This window comes from Episyrphus balteatus, chromosome 2 (assembly GCF_945859705.1).
Source record: "Episyrphus balteatus chromosome 2, idEpiBalt1.1, whole genome shotgun sequence".
In the NCBI taxonomy this organism is placed as follows: Eukaryota; Metazoa; Arthropoda; class Insecta; order Diptera; family Syrphidae; genus Episyrphus; species Episyrphus balteatus.
This window is the reverse complement of record NC_079135.1, coordinates 29416118-29434033: the sequence shown is the minus strand read 5'-3', so window position 1 is coordinate 29434033 and position 17916 is coordinate 29416118. Positions and strand designations below refer to the sequence as shown.

The 17916-nt window shown below is 30.1% G+C and overlaps 1 protein-coding gene across 1 annotated transcript in view; it reads right to left on the bottom strand.

The window, feature by feature from the left end:
• Positions 1-12642, bottom strand: part of LOC129908298 (uncharacterized) — a 50790-nt gene extending 38148 nt beyond the window's left edge. The window contains exons 1-2 of the mRNA XM_055984705.1: positions 12412-12642; positions 3909-4075 (exon numbers count right to left, since the gene is read on the bottom strand). Of these exons, the coding sequence (XP_055840680.1) occupies positions 3909-4075; positions 12412-12508 (264 nt within the window). The 5' untranslated portion in view covers positions 12509-12642. The remainder of the gene's footprint in view (positions 1-3908; positions 4076-12411) is intronic.
• Between the last annotated feature and the right edge of the window lie 5274 nt (positions 12643-17916).

The following is a 17916-nucleotide window of genomic DNA, read 5'->3' as shown; positions in this document are numbered from 1 at the left end:
GTAATTGCAGTTGAAAAAGTGCACGTTATGATGAATTTGTAGATAGAATTGATTTGTGGAAAGAGGGGGGGAGTGGGTGGAAGGATATTTTTTTGTGATGATGATGATGGTTGTGAGAAAAAATAAAATTCACTTACAATCACACATACACAAACAACCTATACACAAACATGTATGGGAGATAATTTCCGGTTGGTTTTATTTTTATTTTTTTAAATGATTTTCGAAATATATGTAGGTAGCTTGTGTATGTGAACGACCGAAACACGAACTGTGTGAGATTTGGTTTTTGATTCGGTTTTTGTGTGTGTTGAAAATTTATAAAAAAAAAAAATATTAAAGAGATAAGCTTGAGGGTGAAATATTTAATTTAAGTTTGATGGAGTTTTGTTCTGTTCTTTTTTTTGTGCAAAAAAAGAAAGAAGCGCGTTGTAGGTAACAAATTGATTTATTTTTTGTGCTTTTTTTAAGTTAAAAGTAACTGCAAAATCAACAGCTGGTGAAAATATCAGTTTTTTATTAAAAAAAAGGCTGCTTTGATGGCCTATACTAAGTCAAGGTTCCATTTGGACTCAGTAATTTAAATTATTCTATTTAAAAGCTGAACATTTAGAACCCTACTTTTGATTTACTTTTCTATCTACATACTTTTTGATAACGAAGAAAAAAATAACAAAAATAATAAAAATTATTTAAATTATTTCTATTTTAAATTTGGAGTTGAGGTCACTTGAACTTTAAAATTGAATACATACTTTTTGTTTCTGATTGTAATATCGAATTTGAAAGTAAATTTTGTTTTCATTTGAAACATTAAACAAACTATTTCTGAGTCAAATTACTAATTTTTTAGGCCACTTTTCTCATAAATTTTGTTAAGAGTGGCTTATTCGATAGTATTTCGAGGACGAATAAACTGATTTCGATTTATTCTCTTTAGCATCGGGCACTTAAAAACAAAAAATTCAAGTCTTCTTACAACACCATCTATGAAATATCACAGATAAAAATCCAGCCCAAAATTAAGAATCCGTTAAATGTTGATTCTGGTAATGTTAGTAGATGGCGTTGTGCACATAATTGTTTCTGGGATATTGTCTACGTTGCAAGAAAAACCGCTCATTGCCGCCATTTAAAAAATTTTACATCATTAAAAAATTACACATACCGAAGCCTATTTTGTTACCTATTTTAATTCAGGTATAAAAGAGGCATTTAAAAAATTAAAAATTGTTACACTTATGAAATTTGACAAAAAGTTTGCTTTTTGGATAAGAACCAAGGATAAAAAAAGTCTATGAAAAAAAAGTTGGGTGGAAGGGTGTTTTTTCGAAGAGACAGAAAAATCTGTAATTGGTCCCAAAAAGCCAATGATTCATTTTAATTTTGGTTTTGATGACAAATTAAACGTTAGTACTTAAGTTCTTAGACGTTTTACACGAATCATTGGCTTTTTGGACCAATTACAGATTTTACTGTCTCTTCGAAAAAAAGCACCCTCTCACCTAAATTTTTTTTATGAAATTCTTTATTCTGGCTTTCTATCCCAAAGTCAATGTTTTTACTAAATTTCATTAGGGTGACCCATTATTTTTTTCACTCAAAAAAACACCCTTTTAACCATGATAATTTTATAGACACTTTAGATTCTTGTTTCTTATCTTAAAAGCAATATAATTGCTGAATTTCAATAGGGTACCACTAATATTACTCTAGTAACACTTTTTCAAATATATCCATATTTTTTCTCTTCCTCTAAAAAAGCACCCTTTCACATGAAAAAAATTTAAAGATTTGTTTTATTCGTAATTCCCATGGGAAAGAGAACATATTTAATGAATTATGTAAGGGTACCTTTTATACCATTGATTTTAATGGACTTATCCTTATTTCCCAAAAAAAAACAACACCCTTTCACCTAAAATATTTGTATAGACTGTTTGGATTCTTGGTTTCTGTTATAAATGACACATTTTTAACAATTTTCATTGGTGTAAAAATTTTTTCCAGGTTTTTTTGGTAGGAACTAATTCCAAATTTCATCATTTCTTAAAAAAAAAAAAACACCCTTTCACTCAAGATAATTTTGTACACTTAATAGATTCTTAATTCTTATACCAAACAAAACTTTTTCACCAAGTTTTAAAAATTAATAAAATATAAGTCAGCTGTTATGATTCCTTTCTAACACATAACTCAACCCATCAAAAAAACACCCTTTCACCAAAAATATTTGTAAGAACTTCTTAAAACCTTCATTCCGAATTTCATCAGTGTAGCATGTTTTTCACATGTGTTTCGGTTATATTTTACCTGTTGAGGTAAAAAAACAAGCACCCTTGTTTTTAATCGACAAATCTTAGAGCAATCGTATTGACTTTATTTTTATGTCACACTCGATTTTGTGCTTACCAAGTTTTATTACCCCTTAAGACAACACTTTTGTCTTTGAATCAGAATCAAGTTTTGACGTCAGCTCTTTTGTTTTGTTTCTTTCATAGCCTTTATAACAGGTCAGTTGAAATTAAAGGAACATAAAATGACAAATGTATTTGTATTATAAAGTAAATAAATTTCATCGCACAGAGCATATCGAACCCCTTTCGCCCTCTTATTGTATGTGACTATATCGAGCCCTGCTCGCCAATTTATCGTAAATATTCATGAATTATGGACAAAAATCAATTGTAATTTTTTCAGTACTAAGAAAGAATAGAAACAACTTGTTTCATTAATATTATCACCAAATTCTCAAAAACACACTCAAACCAACATCGTCTCCAATAAGACTTAGAACAAAAAGTAGCTTACGATAAAATATCGGGAAAATTTCGATATCTTTTAATCGACAATATTGAGTTTATACTGATTTTTGGACAGCTATTCATTTGATTGTGAAGTTATGTTAAAAATATTATGGAAAATAGTAGTTTTTTTTCGAAAGTGGATAAAAGCAAGAAGTATGCAAAAACGTTTATAAACGTTTATCTCAGACTCTTAGTGTGGATTCCAAAACATGTACAAAGAACATCTTAAGCGAGATTGTGTCTTTTTTCTTTATTGGACTGGACCATTGAGCTGAGAGCATTTACTTTGTTAAGCTCTTCTCAGAGCTTTAAGAATACATATTTTAGTTTTTTTTTTTTTTTAAGATAGCTTAATAAAATCGTATGGTCAACAATTTGTATTTTAAAGAAAAAAATCACTCATCAACTTTCAGTCTTTATTGAATCAGATCATAACATCATAGCAAATTCACATTATGGAAGGATGAGCATCACCATGGCTGACTGTACAAAAGGTGTCACTATATAGAAGCGAAGGGGGAGAGCAAAACTTTACATTCTTTATGAATGGTGAATGCCCTACCCAAGTTCAAATAAGAAGAGCTTCTTTTAGGTAAAATTCAAAAGAACACCCTTAAACTTATTCAGAAATTCAAGGAGGTATCTCTCACAACTATATAGCTATATAAAATCTTCATAATTCCAACTCTTTCCACTTTCTTTCTTGGCTTTAAATTCTAGGTAGTAAAGCACAATGAACCCCTTTTCACCTTAACCTAATCTCAGGAAAGATAAAGGTAAACTGAAGTTTATTGAATTAATCAACGAAACCTCCCAACAAAGCAAATAATACCTCCAAAATAGACTTTCAACATCTTTATTGTGGGATATAATATTTAAAAAAAAAACCCACCCAATGATAAATTATCATATCTTCTCAAGTTTTGAGTAAAAAACCAACAACTTTATGTTCTTGAACTTTTCGCACTAATTTACTTATTTGTAAATATTGTTAAATTAAATTTAACCCCGCACAGAATCGCAAAAATAGATCAAGGATGGTAGTATTAATTAATTAACTTTTGATTTCATTAGAAAAAAGTAATAGAATTATGTACTTACCAGGGTTGCAGGTACAAATGTGGGCACAGTCTCGAAATTCCCCACCGTAATGGTGTACGAGTGCAGCAGGAAATAGACTCCCAAGAATAACACCCCCAACAGGCATGAGAATCCTCCGCAAATTAAACACCATACTACATACTTTTTAATGCCAGTCGAATGTGGTACTAGAATATTATAGAAAAAAAAAGAGAAAAGAAATTTAATTTGTTTTTTTTTTTTTAATAAAATTTAATATAATTTGAAGAATATAATAAGAATTATTTAAGTAAATGGAAAATATTATTCGTTCTTCCCTATACAAATGTGTATCCCTAATTAAAATTAAAAAAAAAAAAAAAAAACATTTACAGATGCGAGAAGAAAGCGAGATTTTATATATCTTTAAGTTGATGTTACTCACTATGGTAGTTATATTGCATCCAAGCAACAAGAAGTACTTTTTCCCAGTTTTTCACTAACTGTGCACTAGCATACACAGCAATTAGATGGAATTATTTCTTGGCTACAAAAGGTTCCTCTTTTTTTTTTTTGCATCATTCAGAAGCATTTTCATGGAAAAGTATGACTACATAAAACCACCACTGCTCATCATGAGAGACTACTGCGCTATACAATTTTGTTGTATCTACATTTGGTATACTTAAGTTTTTTGAATGAAATAAACAAAACGTTTTTTTATGTTTATAATGGATTTTATTTCTGCAGTTATTGTCTGATGACTTAATGGAAAAACAATTTTCTGTAACTTGAAAAAAAAAAAAAACAAAAAAACAACTACAAGTTAGTTTTTGTTGCAATTAAGACACAAAAACTGCTCCGTTTTCGGAAACTTCCTTATGAGCGAAATAATTATGTTTCTCGTTATTTTACTATCAGTTATTGTTAGACGATGATGTAATTAAAGGACTATTTGGGAAAAAAAAACAAGCCAGGAGTAGTTAATTGTGACTTAATGCGTCTTCAAACTTTTATACCTATATTGTCATTGTAGCTCTTGCTGGTCAAATTACATAAAACAAGGAGAAATGCAAAAAAAAGTGCATCAAAGTAAATCGGCCATTCCCAAGTAACTTAGACGATATTTTGAAGTTTGTTTAGGGCTCATGATAAAATTGATGTTCAAGAAGTTTGACGCAAAACTAACTTAACGTAGCTAAATTATTCACAGACAAAGACGGTAACGGAGAAGACGAGTAAGAATCTTCTCAGATACCGTCTCTAGCTGGGAACATTTTCGCTACGTTTAATTAGTTATACGTAAAACTTTAACAACATCGACTTAATGATAAGCACTTTAGTCTCACAAAATTTTAAGAAAATATACATACCTTACCCGCTTAAGTGGCTATTCAAACGCATATAAGGTGAGGTACTTATCTGGGGTTTACTGTATACTATTCACAAGGACTCGGTGATGTACGTGGCTCGAATCATTTTCGATTAGATACCACCTTTTCAAGCTTATGTTTAAGAAGCCTTCAATGTAAATTTTCGAATTCGAATAATAGGGCAATGGTTTATATTTTGCACTAAAAAAAAAGACAATAATTGAAAACTTGTTATGGTTAGCAGATATTGGCTTTTCAAAAATTATAAAAATTTAATTTAAAATGGCACTTGGGACATTGGAGTAAAAAGTTACGTCGAATTGCAATTTTTTCTGTCATAAAGTGTTGATTTGCATTCTTCTAAAAAAAAAGTTTTATGGAAATTTTTCACCAATTTTAAGGTAACATTTGTAGTTTAACACGATTTTCAGCCAGAAAATGCTACGATTGAAAACAGTTAACAATTTTTGAAACGATTTCGACCAAAAATAAAACTTTCTTCAAATTGTTATTCAATTAAAAATCTTCAAGATGAGTTTATGTTCATTCATACCCATAAATTGGCACATTTAGAAACGTTTTTGAGCTTCAAATAAGTACAAATTAGAAATTATTTACATTTGCAGAATGCCCTGATGAATAAAAAAAAAATCATGTGTGCAATTCACACGTGGTAGAAAAATAATTTTTCTAGATAAAAGCAAAAAAAAATCTTTTTTTCTTCTAACACCATTAATGCATTTTTTATGACAACTTATAATAAATTTCATATCATCTGAAATGTTTTTGTTTCAGCTCAAAATATTTATATCGACCATGTCTTACAACATCTACAAAAAGAGCTAGAATTTTGTGAACCCAATCAGTATTCATAAAAAAAAGCAAACAAAATCAATCTTTTTTCCCTTCTAACACCTATTTTTAAAATGACAACCTGTAAAAAATTGTATACCATATGAAAGCTTATTATTTCACCTTTAGCTAGACGCTTGAATCATATTTCTGCGATGCCTACAAAAAAAGTAAGAATTTTTTAAAGCCAACCATGTCGAAATTTCAAACTGAGATTATGGACTTCCTACACTGCACTGGTGGCTAGTCATCGCCAACAGATCTCCACAGGTGTTTTGAGGTATTTTTCAAATTTTTCAATCTAAGATTGTTGTAGAGAATGTACCCTTTTGTGTGATATATCAAATGAAAGATTATATTAAATCAAATTTGTATGTGCTCTAGATCAAAAGATATAACGTGTTTAGAAAAAGTACATCTTTTCATCGTTATCTCAGGATTTTGAATATAAAACTAATTGAAATTTTGTACAATAGTAGTTTATTCTATTACCTACCTACAGTATAAATTTCATTCATCTGTCTATTAAAACAAAAAAGTTATAATCAATTGATTTTTCCTGTCGCTTTTTCGTTTCATCTTGTTTCAAATCACTACGATACTAAAGTAGTTTTCACTTCAAAAAGTATTTAAAGTATACCAATCGAATGTTGTTTCTTCTAAAATTCCATATTAAGTTTTGCAAAAACAATTATTTTGAAAGAAATGCAATGCGGTTATACTGAAGCAACACAAAACTATTTTTTTTTTATTTTCGAAAATTCCCGATTTTGCTTTAGGATAACATTAATTTAAAAAAAAATTGTTTAAATTATCCCCAAAACTGTATTTTTCATGGTGGGGTAATACTAATGCCAAGCACTGTAAATAAATATGTACACTTTCTTCCTCATGTCAAGGTATAATATTAACGTTATCATCAGTTTCTAAATGAGCATCCACAAACATAAAATGTCCTTAAAAAAAAAGAGTATACCGACGTTATGTGATTTCAATCATCAATAAGAAATACAGAAATTGATCGTTTAACTCTAACTCTTATCAATAAATCATTTTGTAAATACCAAAATACCATTTTTTTTGTGAAAATCCATTTTCCGACAGTGATTTTGTTTGTTTGTTTGTTTCTTCGTTTGATAAAAGAAATGTATTGACTGTCAATTAAGTATTTATTTTCACACTTTAGTTTTTATTGTTTTTTTTTTTTTTTTGAAATATCCTTTCTTCCAACTGGGGTAATAAGGGTTACATCACTAATTTTCTACTCTTGACCCATTTCAATCACTGTCCTTCGATACATTCTTTTATTATTTATTTTTTTTTTCATTTGAGTGACGGGAAAGAATGGGCAATAGGATATATAATCAAACACACAAAAGAATGCGTCATCTGTCAAATAATATAAAATATTTGAAACAAAAGATTTTCAACTGGCATAGTTGACAATGATGTCAACATAATAGTTTCAGTTTCAGGCAACAAATGGTTTTGATTTTGGGAACAAAACATACATAAGTATGAGTAAATAAATCGATTCATTATGAGCATACATATACAAACATATGAATGAATGTATATAATATATCAGCAGTAAAAATGTCTGTTTTTAAAAGCTTGTGACAGCTTTAAAAAACAATAATTTTAAGAAATAAAAGTGACGAACTGCACTTTTCCATTCTAAATAAATATATATAAATGTACAGATATAATAGTTTTGTTGAAAATATGGTATATCCTTTTCCCCCACTTGAACATCTCTTTCCTTTTTTTTTTTTTTTTTTTAAAGAAGTAGAGAGATAAAATATAGATGCCAAAATAAATCCCCCATGGTGTTCAAAACTCGTAACTCAAATATATTTCAAATTTAACACTAAAAACAATATTTTCTGTCAATGTCAGGGTGTGTCGGTTGAACTAACCGCTACAGCTTTTGGGTAGATTGATGCCATTTTTTTTGTATTACTTAAAAGTAGATTTATGAGAAATTCTTACCAAATGTGAATGATAGTGGCTATCAGTCTTATTATTTATTAGAATTTTGGTAAAATACTCAGAAATGTTGAATAGTTTAATGAAAGCTTTATGGGAAAAGTAACATTGTATTTCACGTACGTATCCCATGTTAACTTCTTTAAGACATAAATTTTAACCAAACTGAACTTTAAGATAAACGATGATTTAATAGGTGTTGTTAAAACAAAATAAAATTTTTATTTCATATACAATACATAATATAGGTTAGGGCAAGTTTATAGATAAAGATAATCGAACTTGAAACTTGAATCAAACAAGTGGTCAAAAAAGTCTGTGTCATATGACACATGTTTTTAAGGTATTTTTAGAGGCTGAATCTAATAACATAAAAATAAAGTCAATGCATTTGCTCTAAGAAAAGTTATTGCCGATTAAAAACAAGGGTGCTTGTTTTTGGGACAAAATATTCATAAAGTTTCTAAAAATATTTTTGGTGAAAGGGTGTTTTTTTGATGGGCTGAGTTATGTGTGAGAAAAGTATCGTAACAGCTGAAATAAATTTTATTAATTTTTTAAACTTAGTGAAAAAGTTTCGTTTTTTATAAGAGTTAAGAATCTAAAAATTATACAAAATTATCTTGAGTGAAAGGCTATTTTTTTTTTGAGAAATGATGAAATTCAGAAATACTACCATAAAAAAACTGGGGCAAAAATGTTATACCAACGAAAATGGGTACATAGTTTAATTTATAACAGAAACCAAGAATCTGAGCAGTCAATACATATATTTTAGGTGAAAGGGTGTTTTTTTTTGGAAATAAAAAAATTCTACGAAAAATTAATGGTATAAAAGTTACTCTTGCGAAATTTAATAAAAATGTTGTCTTTGCCATGGGAATTAGGAATGAAATAAATCTATAAATTTTTTTCATGTGAAAGGGTGTTTTTTTTAGGTGTAGAGAAAATATGGGTATATTTGAAGAAGTTATAGGTGTACCTAATACTAGAGTAATATGTACTAGTGCTTCTTCTTCTTCCTTTTTCTCGGCGCTGTTATGATCTCGATGTCGAGGGGATCATAACCTTCCCACTTTACTGCTTCACACTAGTGATCCGCTTGTGGGGTTCGCCGGGTTGACCTCAGAAATCGGCGGCAAGCCTCCCGGTTTTGTATTGTTCCGTTTCTGAGGCCAACTGAATGCTGGTGTTTTTGCATTTGCTTGTACCAGGAGTTTTTAGGCCTACCTTTCTTTTTATTTCGGTAGTATGTACTAGTGCTACCCTATTGAAATTCAGCAATTATGCTACTTTTGAGATTAGAAACAAGAATATAAAGTACCTATCTATAAGAATATAATGGTGTTTTTTTTTTTTTGTGTGAAAACATAAATGATGGGTCACCCCAATGAAATTTAATAAAAACGTTGAATTCATCTAAATTTTGTTTATAAAAACTTTTTATTATAACAAAGAAGACATTTTGTCGCTTGTTTCTAGTTTGTCTCGTTGGAGAATCAATATACCATACTTATTTATTAAAAATTTAAAAAAAATCATCTTTGACAACTAAGTAAGAAATTGAGTTTTTATAAAACACGGAAATGTTAATTAATTTGCAACAAAATGGCGTATGAAAAAAAAAATATTTTGATTAATTAATTATTTCTTATTATTAGACAATGTTTTAGTGGAAGAATTGTAAAAAAACAAAAATCAATTGTGAGCGGAGGAAGCAAAATACTGTTGCAAAGTCGGGATTTTTTAAAATTTATCAAAAACTGCATTAAATCGAAAACCGTAAGGATTTGGGATGAACAAGTTACCAAATTGTGAGAGCCCTAAAGTTGGCCTATCAGCATATTTCGTTTGATCCATTACTTTTGGGACACCCTGTATTACTTTGACAAGTGAGGTATCGTTGAAATTGGGCTCCGCGAAATTAGGCCCCAGGAAATAAGGCCCCAATAAAAAAATGAAATAAGGCCCCAAAAAAATACACACAAAACAAAACAACGAAATTTCTCAAATTGTGGGGTGTTATTTCATTTTTTGGGGCCTTGTTTCATTTTGTTTTTGGGGCATAATTTCATTATGAAATAAGGCCCCCATGAAATTAGACCCCAACACTTATTTTGGGGCTAACTTTCATTTTATTTAAAAAAAAATTTGGGGCTTTATTTCATTTTTCATAATTTACATAAAAATGCTATACTAAATTATCTTTAAAAAAAAAAACTGTTGTAAAATTCCACTTATCAAGGACCCAGAATTGGCATAGTACCGCATATTGTGAACTCCCTGTTGGTTTGCAGCAATATATTTACATTGAAAAAATCGCGCGATTTTCAGCTATTCTGTTATTTAACAGAATAGCTGAAAATCGCGCGATTTTTTTAGCTATTCTGTTATTTAATAATGCTTTTCAATGTTAAGATCGTGCTGCAAACTAATGCCTTTCCATGTTAAGACCGTGTAGTAAACCATCAGGGAGTAACAGAATAGCTACAAGAAATCGCGCGAATTCTTGCAGCTATTCTGTTACTCCCTGATAGTTTGCAGTACGATGTTTACATTGGAAAGCATTAGAAAGTTACAGAATAGCTAAAAAATCGCGCGGGGTCTTATTTCATTTTTCTAAAAAAGTGCAAAACAAGTTGGGGCCTTATTTCATTTATTTTTGGGGCATTTTTTTCATTTCGATGGGGCCTTGTTTCACTGGGCCATATTTTCACTATGAAAAAATACCCCAATTTAGGGCCTTATTTCATTTTTTCTTTTGGGGCCTTATTTCCTGGGGCCTAATTTCGCGGAGCCTTGAAATTGTACTATTCGTCCGCTGGTTAAAGGTTATGCAACATTTAACTAAAACAATTATGGCATCCTCTAGAGGCAAAAATCATAAACATTTCTTTTATTGCTTTTAACACCTTCGTCCTTCATTTTCCGAGACAGAAGTTTTTTTTTTCAGCGACAAGACGAAGATTTATTATCAAAACCTCTTAATAGGTTTTTTTAAGGGTTTTATGAAAAAAAAAAACTATCTTAGGGAATCCAAATTCAATTGCAGCAGTTTATTTTCTTAGCTCCTTCTAACGCATACATTTATATTGTCAATCTGAATATCGACATCAAAATGGGTGGTAACCAATAAGTTGTTTCTTGGCAGCAACACACATATGTAACAGGGTTGGAAAGTACTCTTATATAAATTTGACTTCGAATTAGAATTACCATTCAAATCAGGTACTAAAGTCAAGTAAACTTTTTTGCTCTCTAGCTCTAGGATCAAAAGCCTTAAGTGAAACAAATGAAAACACAGAAATTCGTTAAGACTAAAATCAAATTCTATAGGTACCTATACAATCTCAAAATGATTAATTATTTATATACTATCTAACTAAATCTCTTTCTAAAGGCTTCCTTAAGTATTTATCTATTATTTTATTCCTTTTCTCTCTTATCAAAACAACAACAAAAACTGAATCAAATCCATTAAACCAAAATTCAACTCTTAAAACCTATCTATACAAGTTAGCCTTAGCCAACCTTTTAGTTTGACTTCCTGTAAATTGGTCAAGGTTCGTACAAAGAAAAACTCATGAAAAGAAGAAGGCGAAAAAAAAAGAATAACAGTATACATAACATTGTATAAAAGATATCACTGCCAATATCACAAAAAAAACCCACTCCCCCTTCTTCTTCCGCTCATTCTCATAAAAACACTTGTATCTATTCTACATATAAAACACTTGTGCATGATGATGGTATAAAACAATGGACCTTCCTGGATATAGAAATAGAATAGCCCCAAGGAAAACTTGGATAAAATAATGACTTTCCATATATCAAGACGAACTAACGACGACCAACAATGACGAAGACGACGAGACGTTGGACATGGACTCTATCCATGGACATGGACACACACAAAGGACTACATAACTGTAGTACTACACAAAAAGGCGTTCGAGTATCGCATGACTAATTCATAATCATCGTATTTCATGAGCCGTGCAAAAGGACAAGGCACATACCAAAATCCAAAAAAAACAGTAGCAGCCACATATTCTCTCTATATACCTCTACCAGAGGACATATAGAACTCGCATAATATTCTTAAAGGTATACCTCGCTTGGACACTCTCTGAAGAAATGAACAAGGAAAAACATTCCTAGGATATTCGATCGAATTAGAAAGAAAAAGGAAACCGTTTGGAAATTTATTTATTATTGTAACAAATGTGTTCCTCTCTCTATATTAACTGTCCCCCAAAAACCCCCGAGGGGCTATTTTTGCTCTACACCGAAAAAAGATAGATAGACTTAAATAGAGATGCTGGACTAACCTGCTGATGGTGGACGATGTGGATCCGATGGTGGTACCCAAGTACATGGTGGTGGTACACTGTACTGTACAAATTGCATCACTGGATATCCATGCATATTTACTGATTTTCGTTTTTGTGGATTTTGATAAAGATGATGATGAACACAAACACACACTCACTTCCTTAATCAAGGATCACTTTATATTACTTTAAGCCATTTAAGCCACGTGTTTATCCCAAACACTCGCACTTTTTCAAAAAAAAAAAAAAAAAAAGAATCAATAAACTCCCACCAGTATTTCCTTTGAAAGAAGGAACAAGTCCATATGGAAGCCAGTCAACAAGAAACACACGAAAAATGAGAAGAAAATAAAAACCCACACACAGAGATACGACACGAGTGACTATTTGGACTACTGTGTGTTATCGAGGGAAAGAGTATCTTTGCTTCTTTTTCTTCTACAACAATCGTTGTCGTCTTCCTGTTAACTTTGTCGAATTCATCGCGAAGAGCTTTTTAACATACTCGTATACAATTCTGTGTGTGTTTTCAAGAAGAAAATTTCTATCAAAATAGATAATTTTCTTTTATTTTTTTTTTTTTTTGGTAATGAAATTGGGTGTCCTTTTTCGTCCTGATTCGGAGAGATGGGAACAAAACTTTTGTTTACCTTTTTTTTTGTTCCGAACAACAAACACACACAAGACCACTGTTTTGTGAATTAATATTATTCCCGTCTGAGTAAACACATAAATTGTCAAATTACAAGACACAAGAAGGACGAAATAAACATCCTTCCAGAGGATAAAATGGGAAGAGGCGAGGCACAAAACTATAACGGTGGGATATTTTGTATTTCAAGGAAGAGCGCGGTGAATTTATTGGTGTTTTGCAAACTATAATAAAATCGGTTCCTTTTTTGTTTATATTATTTGCGGTACTCTCATTTTCTACAAAACCGGGATTCTCTTATTTCATTTTAAAGGATTTTATTTTTTTTTTAATTTTTTTTTTATTTAGTTTTGAGGCAACAACAGAGCAAAAAAAGCTTCTAACTATAATGACAACAAGGAGGAGTCCTCGTCAAAGAGATGATGATGATGATGATGAAAATATTGAAGATTTTTCTTTTATATCCTTCCGAAGGATATTCACAATTTAACACTTTTCGGAGAAGGAAAAAAATAAACTTTTTAATAGAATTAAGCAAAAAAAAAAGGATATGTTTGAATTTTTCACAACTTGACTACTAAGTTTTTTTTTTTCTTCTTATTTGACTCTGGACCCGCACGTGAGTTTATATCCGCCCTTTTTTTTCCTAGAATGTTATCCGTCTCGACGGTGAGTTGTATCTAAATTTCCTTCGGGATGTAGTTACAAGAATTGGCAGGACGAGATATTTTATATGTGCTTCGCTCTCTATAAGAAGACTTCTTAGTGAAAGTTTGATAAAAGCTTTTTTTTTAGTAAAAAATTCGTCACCCTGTGTTATAATGCGTGTTGTGTGTCATGCGCAGGACTTACTTAGAACAACAACAACAAAATAAAAAAAAGGATAACACAAAAATTCCACCTAAGAGTACTCTAGTTGGTTTTTTTTAAATAGATGAGGGTATTTTTTTTTTGTTTCCATTTCTTGTTTTTTGTTCAATTTTTGTTAAATGCCATCACGCACATAGGCTAGGCATAAAGTTGTGGTTTTTTTCTGCTTTTCTATTTAGAAAAAAAAAGTACAGCTCAGGCAGCAGGTGTCTGGCATCAGAATAAGGAACATTAGAGTGTAAATTTTATGGTTAAGGCTTATACTGGTGGAAAATGCTTAACAGTGCATAAGGTCAATGCATTAAGGCATTAGGGTTAAATTTTTAAATGATTTTGAATAAAAAAAAAAAAATTGAAAAAAAAATGTATAAAATCTCTCTTATTATTCTTTCTTGTATTGGAATATGTGAGTGAAAGGGAGTTTTAATGTTACTTACTCCATCCGGTTAAAAAGGGGGGTTGTTATTATGTATTTTATATGTATAGGATGGCACTCTGCCTGATGATGATGTTGATGGGGTTATATTGGGGAGTTCTTTGTACTTTTTTTTTTTTTTGTTTTTTTGGATCTACATACTCTTATAATGAAAAAGTTTGGATGCAAACACAATTTTTTTTTTCTTTATTGTAAATCGATTAACTGATTGAGATGGGGATGCTTTCATTGTTTGTAAATGTTAAACAGAGTTATATGGGAATGTATGAGTATGTAGAAGAAGGAAATTAATTTACAGGGTGTTTCTGGGGTATCATTGGAAGTTATATCAAAGAAAATATTTGAGCATAAGAGAAATGAAAAAAAAAAACAAAAACTGTTGCTAGGTTAAGAAGACCAAATAAAATAAGGTTTATAGATTTTGGGCTGATTTCTCTCTATTACAACCTCAGCAAAATAGTGGAAGAACTTCAACTCCGACGACTAAAAACTTTTTCTAGAGAAAAGAACATACATAGGTACTTTTTTATATGAAATTTGGATTTTGTATGATGTACCTACAACTTTTTGATTCGAGGTCCTTTTACGTGCAAATCGAATGCTGCTATTGATCAAAGAAAACCATAGAAATTAGAAAGAGAACGCCCAGGCAAACATCGAGATAAAATGAATCGTTTATTTCAGAAACAGCATAAGTCCACTTTTTCCAAAAAAATTTTTTTTGGAAATTTCTCATTAATGTATAGTTATTCATATCTTCTGAAAAAAAAAATTAAGTATGTCAGACCCCCCAAAATACGAAAACTGAAAGAAAAGGGTTCAAAATATATGGAAAAATTTCACCCGGTGACAACATTTTTGACTGTTAAATACATGACTTTTTGCCAGTTTTAAATTATTTTGGCAGCAATCTTGACACGCACCCCCTTTTGTTATAGAAAATTGAATGAAGTTTTTAAATGTGTCCTTGAATATTCTGTACAGTGATCCGTTGTTGAGATATTGATAGTCAAAGTCAAAAGTATGGTTTTTGGTTTGATGACTTATATTGCAGTTAAAAAAAATCGTAGAAGTTTGAAACAAAATTAATCTTAAAGCCAAATAAATAGCCTTTCTAAAAATAATAATCATTTTTTCAGAAAAAATTTTTCCACTTTCTTAAGAGAAAAGTAAAAACAAACAAAAATTGGTTTCAACGATTTAGCTATTTCACCGTTAGAAAGAAAGTATTTTAACATTTAATCCTAAAACTAGAAAAATAGAGCTTTTACGCGCTTTTTATTTTGTCATGATGCGATCATTTTTTACTGAGATACAGCCTATCGAATATCACTAAAAAAATCACGATTTTTTTTTTGTTCCCTTAATTTTTTAGGCTAGTGTATATTTATAAAAAGGGAAGGAATTACTCTATCTATATCTATTAAATTCATTGAAATTGTACTCAGGATTCAAAAGTTATAGCCAGATTTCTGGTGGTGGCAGCATTTTTAACTCTTGAATAATATGACATTTTACCAGTTTTAAATTATTTTGGCAAATATCATGACACGCAAGCATTTAAGTTATCCATCTATAAAAAGGTAAAGACTTACTCTATCTAATGCTATTTAATTTATTAAAATCGAAAGTAGGGTTCAAAAACTATAGCTAAATAAAAACAAAAGTTTTACCAAAAAAATTTCGTTTATTTCAGAAACGACATAAGTCCACCGACTTTAAAGGCTTAAAAACCCGCAAAGATCTAAAAACAAGTTTATATTTTAAAGCTTTCTAAATGCATCTTAGGCTAGATTATAACTCGACATACCCTAAATTTGAAGTGTTGTGGAATTTTAAGTAAAAAACAGTTTTTTGTTGCTCCTGAAAAGTTTATGCTCATGGACTTATGTCGTTTCTGAAATAAACGATTCAAATAAAACACCACATTTTTGCAGCGGTAAATCGCTTTCTTCTAATCAGGTTAGTTGTAAAAATAGACCAGTGCCGATGCCTTCAAAAACATTAAAAAGTACAAAAAAATCATAGTAGGATGAAACCCATTGGAAAACGAGGGGAATATGATAAGAATGAAAGGAAAAATAAATTACGGGCGAGCCGAGTTCGGGAAGTGGGTGGGTTGAGTGTTTAATGGTAAAAAATGGTATATCTCGATTTCCGGCAAAACTACAAATCCTATAGAAAAAAGTTGTATAGCAAAGTTGTAGGTAATTAAAAGATCTAGAACTTTTGTATCAACAATTTTTTCACATAACCTCAAAATTTATGTGAAAAATTCAAAAAACCGAGTTTTTGGTTTTTTATTTTTATCTTTTTCAAAAACAAAAATTTTTCTACGAAATTTGGTGAAAACTTACCTTATTATGTCCCAAATACACTGTAATTTATTTGATTTAAAATATTAATTTGTTCACCTTATTTTGACTTAATACCAAAAAAACACCCTAATTTTCAATCGAAAATTCACGTGTCAAAATATCAGCTTTTTTCAAAAAGTCGATGGGCATTTCGTTCGTTAAAATGTCTTTTTTTTGATGGTGTAAACAAAATTTTACATTAGTATACTATAGAACATGTTCTAGTAAAATTCAAAAAATGAAAAAAGCTTGAATTCGAAAAGAAATTTTATCATTGTTTACAATTTTGGTCTATTTATTCAAATTTACACTTTAATTACTCAAAAAACGTAAAATTTCATGTAACATTGATTAATCTTACGTTTTTTGAGTAATTAAAGTGTAAAAAGAATCTTAATTTTTTTTGATCCCTTAATTTTTTGGACATAATTTTTTTTTAAGTATTTACTTAATTAAATTAAAATTATTTACTTAATTAAATTAAAATTAAAAAAAAAAAATAGTAGGTAGTCATGATTTTTTCCTTTAAGAGGGCGCCATAATAAATTTATGCAACTTCATATAGCCTAGAACCAACGGACGAGCAAGACGCTTACAACGACACTTCATTTGTTAAATTACGATAAGCAGTTTCGAAGCTATGATACCACAGATGAAATTACTTTTCGATAAATCACTTTACTGTCCGTAGTCAAGTAAAAAACGTGTTTGCAGTTTGGAAATACGAATCAGAAAACTTTAGGAAAAATTTGAATTTTTCAGTCTAGTAAATAGCTATTGCAATTCAAGTTGAGGTAGACCCTTTGTTGAATTCGTATAAATTCAGTTGAGAAGATAAATTAACCAGTTTTCCACGGATTTTCCGAATAAAAATACATTTTTTTTTTTAAGATGCTCTAAAAATGTCTTATGTTTATTTGGTGGAGGGTTAGTAATGAAAACAGTTTTCAAATCTTATAATTTTTTATTCATTGTTAATTTTTTTGAAATTAAAAATAAATTTAAGTTTTTTTTTTTGTCGATTTTAACTCATATGGCAACCATAAATTGAACATTTTTGGCTTTAACCTAGGTCTTCAAAACTATTTTGTCTCCAAATGCAAGAATGAAAGAATTTAAGTGCTTTGGTCCACTTTTTTACAAAAGTTTTGTATAGTCTTGAAGTAGTGCAATGATGATGACAAAGT